The sequence below is a fragment of the Molothrus ater genome, chromosome 6, assembly GCF_012460135.2.
Source record: "Molothrus ater isolate BHLD 08-10-18 breed brown headed cowbird chromosome 6, BPBGC_Mater_1.1, whole genome shotgun sequence".
Lineage (NCBI taxonomy): Eukaryota > Metazoa > Chordata > Aves > Passeriformes > Icteridae > Molothrus > Molothrus ater.
Window position 1 is genome coordinate 54762754 of NC_050483.2, and position 19041 is coordinate 54781794.

A 19041-nucleotide genomic window follows, 5' to 3' on the forward strand; every position below is an offset into this window, starting at 1 on the left:
AAATCTCATTTAACTTCCAACCTTGTTGAATGTAAACTAATTTTCATAAAGCCCATCACAACCCTGGGTTAATGACACCTGTGACCTTGTTCTTCTGTGCAAATGTGCACTGATAAGCAAGGTTTCACTAAACAGATCTTTTGATAACCATAACCAGCTACTCCTTCAATCCACCAAAGCCATGCAGCTTCTCCCAGCTAAGCGAGTTCCCTTCACAAACTCAACACAAGTTCTTTGATCACAGAAAGAGATCTGCCTCCCACTCTTTTCCATGTCTTGACTACTTAATATTTAGAAGTCTGTTGAAAAGAGCACCCTGGATAGGAAAAGAAGTTAGAGAAAAACAAAAATCTTCCAGGAGGAGGACTGTAGAAATCAAAGGTCCAGAGAAATGGAAGAAGGATCAAAGAATCAAGTTATTTCTATGAGAAAAATGAAAGAATTGGCCAAAACTCCTCAGCCTGGAAAAGACACAACAGGAGTATGTGACAGAAGGCTAAATGCTTCAGCAGGCCCTGGGGATGGGTCAGGAGTAGATAATCTATGTCCATGGTCTTGGCAAGAACTAAAAGGTAAGAAGGGAAGCTAACAGGAGTCATGGCCAGAAGAGATGAAGTCAGAGAAGATGGCATTTTAGGCAGAACTTGGCAAAAACGCTACAAAGGTGGCCCAAGGGAAAAGTGGTTTTAAGAGTTTTGTGGGCAAGAACTGGCACAAATACTTTGGAGAGACCAACCACAACTGTTTCTAGAGGCTCTCAGGTTGAAGACAAAGCTAGGGACAATGACAAGCAGTTTTCTACATTCTTGCTCTTAGCCTCCTATGAACATTTTAAAATTTCCTGAACTCCAGTTCCAGTACAGGTGTGGTTTTGAGCAAGCATTTCACTTTTTCTGAGGGCTGACATTAAAACAAGACAGTGTTAAAATTAATAAAACAATGACACTGTGGAATCTTGCACACCTGCCTGAGCCATTACCATCCATCCCAGGATAAACAAAATTTTGACCAAGCAGTGTTTGAGGAAGAAAAGGAAGTCAGGAGAAACAAAGCACAATTCTAATTCAAATTTATAATTTTATCTTGGATTGAAAACCATGACAGAAGAAGACATAATTGAAAAATCTAATCAAGATTCTCCTTTCTGCAACACTGAAATGTCACATGAAATAGAACAAATGCAGAAATCACCAACCCATGCATGCTATTCAGTCAGGTACCTGTTGCAGTGAATGCAACAAATTCTGTTCAGATAAAAAAGACAAGCTGAGCTAAATCTACTAACTGGGAGATCTTATTATTTAGAATAAAGGTTTAGAAGACTGTAGGCTTCTGAAACTTCCCCTGAGGAAAAGGTAATCCAGACAGCCTTTTAATAGTGATTAAGTCAGGTGACACAAAGCAGAACATACTGTCATTCAAGGCAAGACAACAGAAATGCTCAAATACAGCAAGCACTTACTGCACTAGAAGAAGATTGACAAGTGTCAAGTGAAATACAAAGCTTAATGATTTCATAGCAATTTTTCACACAAAAATTCATCAGTGCATTTGTGACAAAAATCCTGGTTTAACTATAAGAAAAAAGGACACCACTTGTTTTGGAGAAGACTGGTAAACCAAGGTTTACACAGAAAAATAACTGAAATAATTTCACAATTCCTCTCCAAACTTTAGCTATTCTATTTACACTAGCCAAAACCAACCACCTACTGGCTTCCATGTGGCACAGATGAAGGCTAGTGCTATTCCTAATTAACCATCCTCCACTGAGAAAGTGATTCTGCACTGTCTACGTGTGTCACTGAGCCAAGTGTCACACCAGCCACACATGTTATTCCATACCAGCTGAAGAGTAAGCAAGAAATACTTCCCCCATTAAAAGCTGGGCCTCTCAGCCACTCAGGAACCAGCCTAAGGAACAAAACAGCATCTTTATTCTCCAGGGAGAATTAAGGGAAGAATAGAATAGAATAGGAAAGGCAAAGATTAGTTTAGCATGACTGGCACAGAAGCTGTGAAGGCAAGAGCATCTGTGACAGTCTGGAAATAACAGTTAAAATTGTTAGGACTTGAAAGGGAATAAAAAGTAAAAAACACTCACAGACTTGCTACAGGACTTCCCTTACTTGATTGAACCACCCCAAATGCAACACTACTCTCCATAAAACACAACTTAAAATCACCCATGGAATCCTTGTCATTACACAAGATCCCAGACAAACTACTGGAAGAACCAGTCTCTTCAGAGCAAACCAGATTAATTAGCTAGATTTCCAAAAGATGTTTCTAGATACTCTGCTTGGACCCCTGAAGTACTCCTGATAAATGGAAACAGTAGATACATCATTTAGCCATTTGGGTGGGCCTCAATATCTTTGTGCCTGGGAGATGCTAACAAGCTCAGCCCAGGCCTCAGACAACACAAATTTGGAATTTGAGCAGAGATCAGAATCTTTAGTGGCCTAAGGAAACACATTTTAGACCAAAGTAAACAGGAGTAGAGAAGCAGGAATCAAGACATCACAGGTCTTCAGGAGCCAAACCTATATACAGGTAACCAACTGCTGGTAATGTTTTTCATTTGAACTTTTTCACACTCCCCAGTAAGGAAAAAAAATGCCTTTTAAGTTTTTGTCAGTAAGCACATAAGACCTTCTCCTGCAGGTCTCCAACAAGTCCTGAAAAAACTTACAGAAACTCAATAGCCTTTGAAAGCTCTGTGAAACTGCTTTTCTCCCAGGTAAAGAAAGGAAGCCCAACTCACCAATTCTATTCCAACCTCCAACAAAAAACATGGCAAAAGCATCTTGGAGCTGATCCTCAGATCTGCTGGGCAGAAGTCTAGCATCCCATAAAAGCTTTAGGCATGTGGAAAACAGCCTCAAAAAAGGAGAGCTTGTCCCAGCCCCGGCAGCAATGCTCTGTTTATACATTGCTACTGGGAAAGAAAAATCAACACCATAGAGAAGAATAACACATACACAAGGTAAAATCCACCTGAAAACAGTCAAACCACCCTGCTCATCACTTTGCTTTGTTTCAAGTAGTTGATAAGAGCTAATGATGAGTACAGAATACAAAACAGTTATAGAAGAATCATTAGTAATTCTTCCTAAAGGCACAGCACTCCTCTGCTAATTTACCCAAGATATCTATGTTCACTAAACCTTTGTGTAGTGTGATTAAAAGTTCACAAATATTTGGGTATCCTTTGATATGGGTGTTACTGTGTCTGTCCCAGTGAGGTTTCTTAAAAGTATATTGGAATATAAAATAGCATTAGCAAGATATTCTTCTACACCTTAGAAGAAATTAGAGAGAAGCCAGCCAATTACCAACACTATTTTAAGAGCAATAGGATGGGGCTGTGGAACACTACAACCATATAAAAGGAAGAGACAACATCCTAGTAGCCTACTTGATAACTGTCAAACAAATACCACAGTTTGTATTCTGCCCCTCTCTCAAACAAGAGAGCCTAGTTAACATCCCCCAGTTGCATTTCTCTTTTTGAGAGTTGTAAAGCAAAAGCAGCAGAAAGGAAAATGAAATTAACTCCACGTGCATCAATCCTGAAAACATACTTGAACCTTAAATAACAGCCTTCATCCTATTCAGGGAGAACACAAGGTGTTGATTTTTGAGATTAGAAATGAAATTAAATCAGAAATTACATGCAGCATCAGAGTGGCAATTCCAGTAGATGTTTGCTAGTATCGAGTTTTAGTGGACAAAAAAAAAAAATCAGAATCCACTGGTTTAGATAGAGGATCACAGGATTAAGTATCAACACACATTTTGCCCAATCATTATGTTACAGAAAATAATCAGCTACATCTTAAGATACTTTCATGACTTCACAGCTAGTATGCTTCAGTCCTTTCCACCACAGCTGGAGCTGGCACTGGGAGTTTCCAGAAACCCACCCAGTTAATCCAATAGCAAAGAACAGAAGAAAGTATTGATGAAATTAGGGAACAAAGAAAAAAGACTTTTAGATAAAGAGACATGTACAAGAACAGTACCAGGCAGACACTTGGGGACCCTCTGAACATCACTCTATTAGATTTAAGAGGAAGCTTTCAGCCTTGCTACCACCTTTGAACTGTTTCAGACAAACTTGATATTAACCAAGTATCCACGTCCTACTCTTTTCCTAAAGTTTTGGAAGAGGTCCAAGATAAATTAAGCCCATTATACACACACTTTCTTGTTGCATTAATGAAAGCATAGCTAGATTGTCTCTTTTGAAGTGTATGTAACAACCATGAAGACCCACTAATGGTTAGTGCAGGACTTGTTTTATGCTAATATTTAGAATTCAAAGATGAACTAGTAATTAATACTGCTCTTCCCCTCCCCTCTGCACTCCATGTGGCATGGATATTAGTGTCCTCTGGGCACTTGAAGCCATGCATCATTATAATTTCAACTTGAAGTCAAGAGGGAATTAAACTAACTATGTAATAACATACTTTAATTATTGTTCTAAACACAGAACACCTGCATGCACTCTCTTTTGTATTGGAAATATGCATACTAAGAAGGTAAGCAAATATATAAAAAAAAACAGATATGCCCCCAAGTTCTATGTATGCAAAGACCCCAGGAAGACAGAGTAATGTTTTAATCTTAACCCTTTTAAATAATGTCAGCTGCTAATAGCACTGCAATCTTTCCCTTCGTTTTTGAAAAAGCAAATGCCCACAAAACCAATTCCAGCTAATGAGCTCTAGATGCCTTGCCTTTGGAAGAGGAGAGGCCCACACTCAACCGCTGTTCCCAAGGGAGCAGAGATTGTGGCACTGTTTTTCTAAGTCCTCCTCAATTCCCTCGTCAGTCCTACCCAACTGAGTCACCTCCAGAGCTCCTTGGGCAGCAGCAGCCACAGCTGAAAGGGGACATGAAACAAAGACTCCACCAGCCACAGTGATGGCTGTGAGCTGGTGGCTCAAACCCTCATGCAACTCTAAACAAAATCCATTCTCTTCCTCCCATGGCTTTGGTTCTGAGCACAGGTATCACCACAAACCTTCTCAACAATAAGAAACACAAATATTGTGGTTCTGTTTGTCTCTGTTTTATTGCTACACTGAGTCACACAACAGCTTCAGTCAATTTGAACTTCACATTTCCACAAGAGGCTTACCAAACAGTGTAGAACTGCTCATGGCTAGGAACAGAAGTGTCATTAATGCAAAAGAAAGGGACAACACACCCAAGCTGTCCTTCATTTCAGCCCCCAGCAAAACACCAGCTCAGAAGTTTTCAACTTCTGCACATGCTAAAGAGGCTGCCAGGGAAGCAATCAGAAATAAAACACCTTATTTTAGTTCTCTGTAAATTTACAGGAATAAGTTGAGCAGAAAAATAAGAGTCACCATTCCAAGAGTGGGTGCAAGTTCTTTCATGTAGATCAACACACACAAGGAACTTGAATAAAGGATTAAGCAGGGATTATGCACACAGTTAAATATACAAGGTAGAACCAGAGTTTAGCTGTGAAAAAACTAAGTTCATAAACACATCCCTGAAACAAATGCTTCAATCATATCCCAGCAGCAGGACTGAATCTTCTGAACAGTCCTTTGTGGCTACAGTAAATCTTTATCACATTTGCAGCACCAACCACTATACTGGATTTAATTACTATTAAAAATTAATTGCTTACAGCAGCAAAGAAACACAGCATAAAATAGCATATGTAGCCCATCATTCCAAGCTATTTGAATATACAACAACCAAGACATGATCAATCCCAACAAAGCAGCATCAGAACTTCAATAGCCAATCATGTCTTCCAGATTCATGTAAACTGGAGGGGATCTGATATAGCTTTATGCTATTATAAATCAGACAAAAACCACAAATGGGAACACCTTTGGAAGGAAAACTTTGTAACAATGATAGAAAAGTACATGAAGCAGCCTTTGAAAATAAGCACAGGCCCTACAAATTTACTCTAAGCATGTAAATTCAGAACACTTGTCTATTTTTTCCCCTTCTCCCACTAACATGGATCTAGAAGCTATGAAAGGGAGATTATGTCAGCAAGTCTTCAAATTTATTTCATTGCTGACCCCCAGTTGCTCCTCTGGTGGGTAACAATGTTATAGCTTTCCTCATAAGCATGGGTATCAATAGAGAACACAACAAAGCCATGGAAAGTAGGCCAACATTAAAAAAAGTCACAGTAATTTTTTAAGTCCAAAGCTGGAGCCATAAATCAAAAATATGTCCCAGTGACTACTTTACAGTTTCAGCACTTCATTTGCCACTGACTCCCTGCTGTTCCAACTTTCTCCACATTCCTTGGCAAGCTGAAGATTCACTGAGTACCAAATCTTTAAAATCCATCCTAATGGCTTAGGGACAAACAAATTATCACTGGTAGCAAGCTGCCACAAGCCAAGACTATCTTTCCAGCCAAAGCTTATTTTGTTTACCTTACATTTGCAGTGATCTGTGAGTAGATACGAGCAGCTTGAGAAGCTCTGGTGATACACAACAGTTTGTACTTCTGCCTGAGCCTGTGACAATTAACATTCTGACAGCCCTCAGTCCAAGTCCAGGACACACAGTCTTAGATAAAGGGAATCTGAATTCTGGAAATTAACCTCTGAAGAATTGCCACCAGCTGGGTTTGGGCAACCACTTTACCTTCACCTCTTCCAGAACAAGAGATTTGTGGTTTATAGCTTGGTCGATTCCCCACAACCCTGAAGTTATCACAGCTGAACAGCAAACATCAGAAGGCACTGCAGGAGCACTAAATATCTGACAGCCAACACCTTACATGTCTGTGCAAGTCCAAACACTTCATTTTCCCCACTTCCTTCCCTTCCTCACTTTCTGACAGGAGAAAGCACCAATACGTGTGGATGAATCATGGAAAAATACTGTTCTACAAAGGTACCCAACAGCCAAACACAACACTAAAATATTCTGGGCCTATATATAAACACATGATTTCAACAACAGTTTATAACCAACACAGGGGTGCTATCAGGTCATTGTGATGCACAAAAACCAATCACACTGAGGGGCAGCAAATGGATATACCTGCCCTTAACAGTCTAAGTAAGCATGGTCTGACTTTTAGACTTTGCTGATTACATGTGCCCAGTTACAGTAAAAATTCCATGCTGTGATACAAGGAAAATCATGACATTGTACCATAAGAGAGTCAGAACTGTCAAAATCACCACTATTAAAAAAAAAAAAAGAAGAAAGGAATAGCAGCTAAAACTATTAAGCAGTAGCATAGGTTACCAGACAAGTGCTGTTAAAATTGTCCTCAGTCGTAGGAAGAACACTAAATAGTATCAAAAATTGCACACTCTAAAAAGCTTCTACTTCAGTAAATTAACTGAAGATCAATAATTAAGCTATTTAAATATTTCTCAACTTACTGCTTAAAGCATATGTCAATCAAGTCTTCCAAGTATGAACAAGTTCCCTAATTAGATCTTAAGTTCTCCAGCTGGAATCCAGGACCTATTACACTAAAAGTGTAGATTCTGTCTCTGCAAAGTAGACTGTTGAACTTTGCAATGCTATAAACAGCATCATACATATTCAGGAAAAAGAAAAAAAAGCAAGAAAAAAAAGGAAAGAACCCTATTTGATGCTTTAGTTAACTGTTAGCTCATACAATAATTCTCTCCAAGTTGCATGAAGGGGTAAGAATATTTTTCTACCTACCATAGGATACTGCATCAGTATTAAGATTCACTAAGAGTCTGAAAATGTAAAATTTATCCAGTTTGAACATTATATGCTTAAAGTTATTTAAGATAGTATGTTCACAGTACTAGAAAGTACCGGAGAGACTAGAGACACAGTGGACTATGTGGAACTACAAGAAGCACTGTAACAATAATAATCAAATTGTAACATACTAAACAAAGCCCACCAGAGCACATCCTGCTGGGAGCAAGATATATATAATCAGGACTTTCAAGTCCAAAGCAGGATGTAAACAGATTGCAGTTTGTGTACTAATACTCCAGCCTTATCTCAGATTTAAAAATTTAAACCCAACCAAAAAAAAAAAAAACCCAAATTCAGGGAATGAGCACCTGTGCATCTGTCCTAGGGGCATATAATTGGTTACTCAAGGACTATTAGGCTGTTTCTTAGCAACCTCTGCAAGCTCTAATCAAGTAAGACTAAGATTGTCATTTAGCCTTGAAATGCCTTGTCCCTTCCATCTAATGTAGCTTTATACTGAGAAGCAAACAGTCATTGCAACCACAGATAAAATCCAGGCTTACTACATGATTCAGAGTTGTTGTTATCAGAAGATCCTCATGTTAAATATGATTTTTACACTTTATTTAGCATCTGAAACAGTCATAATAAAATAAATATTTCATTTTTCTCCTTTATATACAAATTAAATGCTAGCTACAACTATGAAGAAAACCCTTAGGAATGGTTTAACAAATGAGCATAAGGTATAGTTCAACTCTTAAACTACATTTTATTATTGTAAATCATTCCCCAAATATAATAGCAGGAAAACTGGTTAATATTAAAAACAGTGGTAGTGACATTTCAGGTAAATAGCAAGCATTTCTCTCAGAGCTAAATAGAATTTAAGTCTTTGGTGATACTGAAATGTGTCTACTATGTTGCATACACTGGACTTCTAAAATTAACTACCTTCAAGCAGAGTCTGGCCATCAGACCAGGAAAAAAATTTAAAAAAAGCAAAAGCAATGGAGTAATCAAAAAATAAACTCATCTGTTCAGTCCCAGTCTAGCATTGCTGCTTGTCTGCAGTATCAATGGGCACATGAGAGACTGCTGAAAACAGCACTCAATCATTTATACAGACTATTTTTTCCTGTACAGTAAGCAAAGGCACCAAAGACTGGTTACATCAGGGATGGCCACCCCTCCCTGACTCGAGGTGTTCTACACCACAGCCATCACAGCACTCTCCCCAGTTGTGTCCCTCCCAACAGGTCTGCTCAGGTGCACAGAGGGGAAGGAGCAGCTCCCAGGGGGCCCCACCAGGGGCAGGAGGTCAGTGGTGTCTAACACGAACAGGCAGAGATGCTCTCACCAACCCACACTGGTTCATCCCCCAGCCCTGGGAGCAGGGCCAGAGTGGGGAGGTCAGGCTACACCTCCTGCTCCTGTGAACAGCGCCAAAGCACTGAATGGACACAGCACATGCCTCCAGCAGTCACCTCTGACCGGAGATTGACCCGTTTTAGACACCCACTGACCAAAGCCAGAGCAGATTTCTAGCAAAAAGCCCATCAGAGGTTTAGCACAGTGCAGGAGAGGGAGGGAATGGTGGAATTACTGCCAAGGAACAGCAGCAACTCTCCTTCAGGTAAGCAAATGAATAAGCATCAAGGAGTGAGAAGCACTGCCAGTATATCCTTATTCCTCACTCCTTGAAGCAGCCTCTCTCCTTCCCAGCTGATGCTCTCAAGCTCCTTCCAGATGAGAGAATTACTGAGCTAGAACTGCAGAGGAACAAGGGAGAGCAAATGGGTGTGCTGGCAGAAAAGGCAGGGTCACTTTCTGATGATGTCTCCTCTTCAGGTTGAGCAGCTCTGAAAGAGAGCAGGCAACAAGCAGGGCCCACAGAGAGTTGACAAAACACTGGGCCTGTTTTCAGAAGAGCAGGGAGGGAAGCTTTCTGGCACACAGTAACCTAAAGCTTCTGCAGATGACTAAGTATCCAATGTGATCATAGCTGCTTTATGAACTTAGGGTAGTTTTTAAAGTGCACCCATAGCATGTATTTCAGAGCCAACACAAAGCAACACCTAGAGGAAAAACAAGCAAAGGAGTCAGACTATACAAAAAAAGATGAATTCCACTCATCTCACCTACATGAAATGACTCAAAGGCATTACTCAACAGAGCTGGCCACAGGGGACAAAAGTAATTTTCAAAGTTAAAAAACAAAATTATTTACCTTACACATCTGTCTCAAATCCCCCTTCATACAAGAAAAGCTTTGTGACAGAAATACATATTAACAAATATACTAAAAATTCACAAGACCATTTCTGGCATTTTCTAAATTCAGAAAACATAGTTGTTCCACATTATTAATTGTTTGATAAAAGCTTAATAATTTTTGCAGCTTTTGTACTGAAAAACAGCAAACCTGCAATAGTTCCCAAAGCAAGCTGCATTTGCAAAAGAAATACAAGCAGTGGCCTCAAACACAGAGGGCAGCTTCTGCCACACAGAGCCTCTCAACATCTACACTCACACTTGAGCCTCACAGGATCACTCAAAACACCTAAAATACAGGGGGAACACAGTCTAATTAGGCCAAATATCACAGGTCTGATGTAACATAAACTAATTATAATTTCACCCCAACTACGTTCAAGATAAACCCGACTGTTTAAAGGTTAAAGCTACAACTGGTCATGTCTCTAGCAAACCTTTCCTATGCAGATTTTTTTAAATTGAGAAAACAGCATTTGGAACGTCTTTAAACAGCCCAGACACAAAGCCTGTACTGCACTGCAGTGAATCAAACATGCTCTGCTTCTACCTCACATCCTCTCGTGTAAGAGTAATCCTGACTACTTTAATACCTATTCCATTTTCAGTCAAAGATTTAATGCCCACACCAGCTGTGTGGCTAGGAGTGTAGCATTTCACAGATAGGCTGCCTGGAGCACCTTCTGGAATAAAGATTAGAAAGCTGACAAGAGGTGTACAAGCACACTGTCAGTGGCTGGGAGGTGAGGGACTCCGTCTGCAAGTTTTGACTTCAGCCTCAGTGTTTCCAATAAATAAGCACATGTTTATTTAAGGAAACTTTCAAGGAGTATAAATAGAAGTGTTCTTTACTATCTGACCATCTCTGTGACATTCAAAAAACCCCCAGAATTTCAAGGTTTAAAGTTTAAATAGTTAGCAGAATACTGTCCTTTGAGGCATATTTATTTCAAAGACATAAGAAATTCTAGATTTAGTGACATGAATGCATGAAAGATTAAGAGTGCAAAGAGCACTTCTGCTTAAAATTAGAAGACAGATTTCCTATAGTTACATGAAACTTAAGTCTTTAGACTTTCTATTCTGGGCAAGCTGCAAATAGTTGCTGGCACACACAGCATGCCAATAATAAATCCCTTTTTCAAAGAGTGGTTCTGAAGTGGTCACCATTAAGGCCTTGGTTCTTTTTTAGAGGTGACACCTGCAGCTGCTATTGAAATCAACCAGAGTTGTCACTTCCCAGCATTGCTGAAGTCACTCTCTAAAACATCATCCCATTATCTTCTTTTAAGAAAGAGCAAAACAAAACCTGAAAACTACCTTTTGCATTTGTGTCACTTGAGACCAAAGGGATATCATTTTTATAATAAACCATTTCCTCAACCTTTTGTTTCTGATCAAAAAGGCTTCAAGGCAAATGCAGTACTGAGCAGGTGAAAGCATATAAATTCCATGATCTACCTCCCCAAAGGAAACATGGATCCATGTTTTCTGATTCACAGTGTATTTGCTCATGATTTGCAACAAGCAGGGGAAGGCTTTATGAGCACAAGGACTGCAGGTGTTTTGGCAAAATATGAAATATTTTGGTGTGGCAGTTCCACAGGAGGCCCAGAGTCTGCTGACAAGCCCACCAGGCAGAGGTAGGAAGCATGCACCAAGTTTGGGGAGGGAAAGTCAAAGCAAAGCCTTCCACCTGGGGAAAAAAGGCTACTGGTAAAAAAGACATTAAACATTTACATAGATCATGAATATACAGCTACCAACTAGATTATTTTTTCCATCCTGATTTCCTGAGCTAACCAGGTGTGATGCATGTACATCACAGCCCATCACAACCAGGTGAATTTCACATTTGCTTGCTTTGCTTTCACATTTCACACTTGCTCTCACTTCTTACTCCCTGCCCTCAGGTCTTGCTTGGAACTGTGCTTTTGCAAGCAGTTTCCTAAAGAAGGAGTTTTAATGGAGCAAAGAACAACTAATTACAGGTAAAGTTTGCAGTGTGTCTCTCCTGATTGTAATCTTTTTCACAAGAAAAAACATACCTACTGTTCCTCTGGTACAGCCATGCACAAGTTTTTCCAGTGCTAAATGGCCTAACTTTAACCTGCCTAATTTAAGCATATCTGTCCCGATGGGTTGTCATCCAAGATGACAGGATGCATGTTTACTCTATCAGGAGCAGAGAGTAATCTAATCCAGGATATTTTCATTACAAAGCCTCAAGATCCTGATCAGAGAGCACTGATGGCTGTGTTGAGACAGGAGGTAGACCAACTGTGGGTCTACCAGCCAAACAAAAATAGACAATAGCATTTCCTACAGCCAGGCTATCTGGTTCCCTAGAGGCACCAAGGATCCCAGATAATGAGCTTGAAGGCTAGATGTCTTAACCACCTTCATCTCTCAAATTAAAAGCACTGGGAGAGCTTGATGCAGAGTGCTACAGTTAACCAGACAACATGAGAAAGTGCCAGGCAGAATGCTGTACCCATTAAGCAATAAAAGCTGCAAGGTCAAGTATTCCTGCTCAGGTTTTGGCAGGGGAAGGGGCAGGTTGCTTTCTAAGAAATTTAACATTTACTGCTGCAGCCAAGCTATCCTCTCAACAGCTTTACATATTTGATGGTTCACACTCCTGTGTATGTTTTAGATCAAGACTGAATCCCTCCAGGTATTTGGATAAGATCTACACATGGACTGCACACAGATGAAACTCACAGCCTGGACTTTAAAATTGACATTTTTTTATCTACCTGAGAGTTAACATTAGTTCAGAAGGTTACAGAGTGGTGCTACTGTCACACTCTAAATAGGAAGAAACACTAAGTGCCTAAAAAATTAAAAAAATCAATTAGTTGCCTAATCCTAGCAGGGAAGGCACCCTTTATCCAAGCAATTTGCTGCCTGAACCTCTACCATTTCTCCTTCAGATTGGTTACAGAGTCCTAGCTAAGCACCAAGGAAAAGGAGAGGTGAAAATGCTTGTTTCTGCTTATCTCCAAGACCCTGAACACTGAAGTGGACCTGGGGAGTTCAGAGTATACAGTGCCCATGGGTGTGCTGTCAGTCACAGCAGGATCTCAAAAACAGAGGGGCTGAGAGGAGCCAATGATGCATACTGCAACACATGATTTCAGCATCCTCAACTAGTCAGAACAATTCCTCTATATGACTAATTAACTGAAGTCATGGATGCCATACCAACATTTACGGTACAGGAAAAACTCTGAATTCCCTGAGGGAAAGAAAAGGGTGGAGGGAGAAACCACACACAACTCCATTTCATGGCATCTTGCAAAGGAGTACAAGAAATGGTTCCACGTAACCCATCCCACAGAACAACCAACTTTAAAACATCATTTTCAGAAGCAACCTTCAATTAACCTCAAATCTAAAATTCTGCCAATGGCTACTGATAAATATTAATGTGCCAGGTATTTGTGAAGCTTCAGTGTCTGAACAAACAGCTTTGTGCTAGGGGAAAAAAAAATACTCAAGACTAACACGCCTAAACTGTAACTGATCAGAATCAACTTCAAAGCTACTTGAATTCTTCTGTCTTCTTTGTTTTAAAGTTGCACATAAATTTTAATTGCATCATTTGTTTGTTAACAATCGCAAACAAGCATTAAGCTTCAAGTTTTACAGCAGGAGGCAAAGAAAAAAATGTGAGGTAGGTGGGTGAAGAAGACAGCTGTATTGTTCTAGCTGTTCCTCATCCTCTCCCACTGCCAGATATCTGTGGATGATGTATCCCAAGGTAGCAATTTTAAGAACTTTCTGGCAGTATCCCAAGCTCCCTCTTGCAAATCAGAGATCAGACTAATGATATTAAAAAAAAAAGGGACAGGAAATAGGAATAAGCTGGATAACTGACACTGTTTCAAACACTGGAAGTCGCTGAACTCTGGTACTGCAACTTTATAGAAGAGACAGTTGTCCAAACTGAAAGATTTTACCTCATGAAATTAAAAAGGAAAATCAGTAAAACAAAACAAATCACTCTTCAAGAAATTACTTGCTTTACAGCTACTGCTAGCTTGGGACACTGTAGTATCTCACAGACTTTAAGAAACTCCCTCCCACCCTGAGCAATTTATACAATACTGCATTACAGTATTGTAACTCTAAGTGAGGGAGTTACCATTCAGGTGAGGTTCACCAAAAACTCTGCAAATACTCATGTTGGTTTTCCTTACCATGGAGTTTAAAAATTCAAGCTAGAGCTCCTGAAATAAATCCTCTTCTCACTGCCAACACCAAAGCAAATTTGTTTCATAAGTGAAGGACACAATTTCCAATGCTCTTTACTCTTGCTCCTTCCCATCATATTAAAGAAACAGTAACTTAATTACTGTTGTACAGCAAAAATAAAATTCATAGGAAAAGACTATGCCCATATTGTTGTTCCTCAGTTGCAAACTTGAATAGAGAAAGAATATTATTTGAGAGTAATTTAGAAATTACCCCAGAGAGTTGAAACCTAACCCAGGAACTCAATCTACTTCAAAACCCCCTCGTGATAAACCAGCACTACAATTAAGCCTCTCCTTGCAAAGCCTACACAGCTTATGACAAAGATGCTGTGTTCCCCATCAAGAGACTGAACACAGAGCTCAAGATCTAACTACAACATACATCAGGGACTTCTTTCCATAGGTGTATCCACAGACTGTTGTAAGTAAAACTACTCCACAGCTTATTTTTAGAACCCAGGGTGGGCTGGGAGAGTATTCAGTAAACCGTCCAAAAATCAGCTAACCACCCACTAGACTGCAGTGGCACTGTTTAAGTAAATTACAGCCCACTCTGCAACAGCTGCAGGGAAAAAAATGGTGGAAAAAAGAAATACCTTGAGTATTTCAATTCCCTCTAAATGCTGGAGCCAACAGTACAAGAAACAGCAGCAGACAGAGCAGTGTGGGCTGGGGACACTGAGTTAATTCACCTGCAAGAGGCAGGTCAAACAGGCCTTACTTGGGACTAGGTGAGCACAGGACAATATCCGGCAGCTGCAAGGTAAGAATGTGCTTATTCCAACAGAGAAAAATTCAAAGAAGGCTGGGCTTAGGGACCTGCAGTGCAAGGATTATCAAACTCTCCTTGTGTTTCAAGTAGCAATACTAGAAACTGGCAAAATAAAAGCCTGAGTTAAATTACCTTTACTTCCTCATGCAGATAACATACAAAGTTTGAGGTGCTAACGTTACTGAAATCTCCTGCTGAAGAGTTTACAATTTCATCAAGTCTGTATTAAACGGCCAATAAAGAGGAAAAAGAATCCTAATTTTCTCTTTGATCTTATAACTTAAGAAAACAGTTCTAAATGCCCTGGGTTTACAGCATCGACTATACCCATTAACAGGAACATTTCCAAGTTCAAGAGGGCACAGGACCAACAAAGGCCATCAAAACACCCCAACCTGGCAACCAGAACTTAAGTACCTCTGCATGGAAAAATTTATCAGTTCTACCTCCTTTATTTTTAAACATTTAACTGCAGCAAACTCAGTCAGTCCTAAAATTGCGGGGCATGAGCATCGGAGGTTGGAGGGTCCCTGGTAGCACAGAAAGTGAAATGATTTATGTAGACTGGCTTCCTTTAGCTTAAAATGCAAATGAAGCGTTTTTGTCCCTAACCATTCCCAGCAGGCATTCTTTAAGTAAGTGAGATCCCGCCAGCTACAGTCTGAGAGGTCAGCAAGGGCCATTTCATCTGTTAGTCACCGGGTGCCAAACGCAACCCGCAGGTACCGAGGCTGCCGATACGCATCTCCCCACCGAGCCGGGGCACTGCACCATCCCCATTCCTCAGCGCCTCGCAACTTGCCAGCTTCCACCCCGTGGCCCACTTGGACGGGCTGAGGGCAACAGCTGTGAAACTCCCTGCAGGATCCTACCTGCCTGCAGCCGGGCAGGGAGCCCAGCCTTCCCTGCCTCCCTCCCTGCGGCCGCTCCCAGCGCCGGGCGCTGTCCGCACCCAGCTCCCCCAAAAGCAGGAGGATGCACGCAGGCTCCAAGGACAACACCAGCACTGCCTGCAGCAGCCCCCCTGATGCCCCATCCCCTAAAGGCGTTCAAAGCCAGGCTGGACGGGGCTTTGAGCACCCCGGGCTAGCGGAAGCTGTCCCTGCGCACGGCAGCGGGGCTGGAACGAGACGGTCCCGGAGGTCCCTTCCGACCCGCACCGGCCGGCCCCCTAAGGTCCCTTCCAGCCCACACTGTTCGGTGCCTCAGGTCCCCTGCAGCCCACATCGTTCTGCGTGCGGCACACGAGGCGGCGCGGCCTGAGGCGACAGCGCGCTGCTGCGGGGGCGACACGCTGAAAGCCCCGAGCCGCGGAGCGGAAGGCAGGGCGGAGCGGGGGCGGCCGCGGGGTCCCGCACAGGCGGGCACACCGAGCCCCTCAGGCACACCGGCGGTGTCGGGGTTCGAGGCGGGCTCGGCCCGGGCGGTGCCGGGGCCGCGGGCCCGGCCCAGGTGCGGGGGCCCCGCCCCGCGCAGGTGCTGGGACCCCCCGGCGCGCGCCCCGCCCCGCCCCCGCCCCGCGCGCTGCGCCCGCCGCCAGCGCCCCCTGCCGGCGCAGCCCCGCACCGAGCCCGGCGCGCCGCGGCCGCGCCGTCGGGCTCCGATGCGGGCGGGGACGCGGGGGCTCTCCCCGTTATTGTGATTTTCCTGCCTCCAGCCTCTCCAGGCCCGGCCACCACCGGACACGGCTCTTCCCGCAGCCAGCCCGGAGCTCCCGCAGCGCCCACCGCCCGCGGTGGCTCCCGCCGCGCAGCCGCCCCCGCTCCCCGCGCCGCCGGCCGTGCCCCGCAGCCCCGGGAAGCGGCGGCCGCGCCCAAGGCAGCGCCCCGGCAGCTGGCCCCGCTCAATAACGGGGGAGCGGGAGCGGCACCGACGGGAGCGGACGCGGGGGAACGCCACACAAAAAAGGGCTGATAACGAGAGCGCGATTAAAAACCTACCGGCCACGCGAACTGGAAAGGAATAACAATCCTGCCCGTCTCGGGAGTTCTGCCTTGGTGGGAGTATTTGTTGCTGTTCAAATAGAAAATATTTCCACCGAGAACGGGGGTAGATCCGAATCCGTAGTTGCAGGGTCCGACCGGGGTGATCTTGGCCTGATATTCCTTGAGGCAGACTTTCACGTAAGTGTCGCACTCGTCCCGAGAGCAGTCCAGGTTCTCGGGGCTTTTCATGCCATCGCAGCATTCCCCATTGAACAACTCGCCGTTTACATTCCGCACCGAGTTAAGCTGCAGCTCGAAATAGCCCGTGGACCGGGACACCTAAAAATAAAAACCGAAGAGGAGACAGCCTCGTTACTACCGCGGCCGGGGGCAGCACCAGCAGCGCGGTGCTGCGGGTCCCCGGCTCCCCACGACAACTTTCGCCGGCTGCGGGTTTAACCCCGCCGCGGCAATATACATACGCGTACATATATATACATACACGCATACAGCACTATAGGCATAAACACAAATAAGCGAGGTGCAAAGGGAGCAGGGAGAAGGCAGCCGCGGCGCCCCGCGGCCGGAGCGCAGCCCCCCGCGCCCCGTCCCTACCTGCACGCAGGAGGCGAGGAGCAGCGCCAGGCCGAGCGCGGCGGCGCGGGGGACCCGGCTCGGCCAGCCGGCGCCCCGCATGCCTCCTGCTCCCGCTGCTGCTCCGCGCCGCCGCCTCAGAGGAGCCCGCCGAGCCCACCGGCCACGGACCGGCGGCCGCTCGCGGCATGGGCGGTGGGGGAGCCGCCCGCAGCGCGCCGGGGGGCGCAGGGCATGGGCTGCCGGCGGGGCCGCCCGGAGCGCTCCGCCGCCGCTCCCCTCCCGCGGGCTCCGCTCGCCCTCTGTGCGCCTCGGCTCCGCGGACACCCAACAAGTAGGTGCCGGAGTGACAGCTTCATTACCCATTCGCCGCCGCGGCCGCCGCCTTCATATTAATGAGGGGGACGGCCCGGCCCCGCGGCCGGCGGGTGGGGCCAGCACCGCTCCCGCCGCGGCTCTTAAAGGGCGGCGGGCGGCTCTCGCTCCGCCCTGCACTGACCGCAGCGGGGTCCGCCAGGTGCTGGAGGGGGATGAGAGATGCGGGACAGCCGCGGGTGGGGGGTGGACACCCAGCCCACGGTGTTGGAGGAATAGCCACGGGATGCGTAGAGGAGGAGTAGGGTGGGTGCGCCTCTGCTTGTGAGAGAGCAGGCGATGTGTGCGCCCACGCTCGTGTAGAACTGCCCAGGGAGTGTGTAGAAAGCCATGGAAGGGCACATGCAGTCAGGGAATGCTTGGGGAGGGAGTACCCCAATAATGCAGGAATTGGTACTTCTGTGCAGGAGTGCTTGGGGGGGAATTGCCTACAGCTGTGCGGGAGTTGCTCAGGGTGGGATCACAGATAGCTCTAAAGCACTGCTCAAGCAGAGATCACCTACAGCTGTGCAGGGGTGCCCAGGGGAGATCACCTACAGCTGTGCAGGGGTGCCCAGGGGAGATCACCTACAGCTGTGCAGGAGTGCTCTGGGGGGATCACCTACAGCTGTGTAGGAGCAGTGTGCACTCAGTCATGGACGATGGCAATGGTTGGTTGTGCCTTCAGGGATGTAGGGGCATGGTATGTGCAGATGTAGCCATGGAGGAGAACAGAGCATGGGATCATCCATGCCAGTGAAAGAACACGCACGGTGTGTGCAGCCGCAGCTGTGGAGGAGTGTGTGCGGTGGACACACCCACCCGTGGATCCAGAGGAACACTGGGGCTGGCGACACCCACCGCCCCAGAGGAGTGTGTGGGGTGCACGCACCCACAGCTGTGTAGAACCACATATGGCTGTGGCACAGCGCACGGGGTGTGCGCACCCACCCTCGTGGGGAGGCACAAAGGGTGTGTGAACCCACAGCCCCGCAGGAGCTCACACGGGAGGGCTTGCAGAGTGACATGTGCGGCGCACAGAACAGATGGCCAAGTGCTGGATCATGTCCTCCTCCAGTGGTGGCTCAAGCAATATGAGGGTAACTGCGAGGAGATTTCTCCTTTAGTTTAAGCACCCTGTGAT

At 44.8% G+C, this 19041-nt stretch overlaps 1 protein-coding gene across 1 annotated transcript in view; it reads right to left on the bottom strand.

The window, feature by feature from the left end:
• Positions 1 to 17909, bottom strand: part of JAG2 (jagged canonical Notch ligand 2) — a 68591-nt gene extending 50682 nt beyond the window's left edge. Inside the window, exons 1-2 of the mRNA XM_036384504.1 lie at positions 17565 to 17909; positions 16965 to 17288 (exon numbers count right to left, since the gene is read on the bottom strand). Of these exons, the coding sequence (XP_036240397.1) occupies positions 16965 to 17288; positions 17565 to 17909 (669 nt within the window). The remainder of the gene's footprint in view (positions 1 to 16964; positions 17289 to 17564) is intronic.
• Positions 17910 to 19041: the final 1132 nt, after the last annotated feature.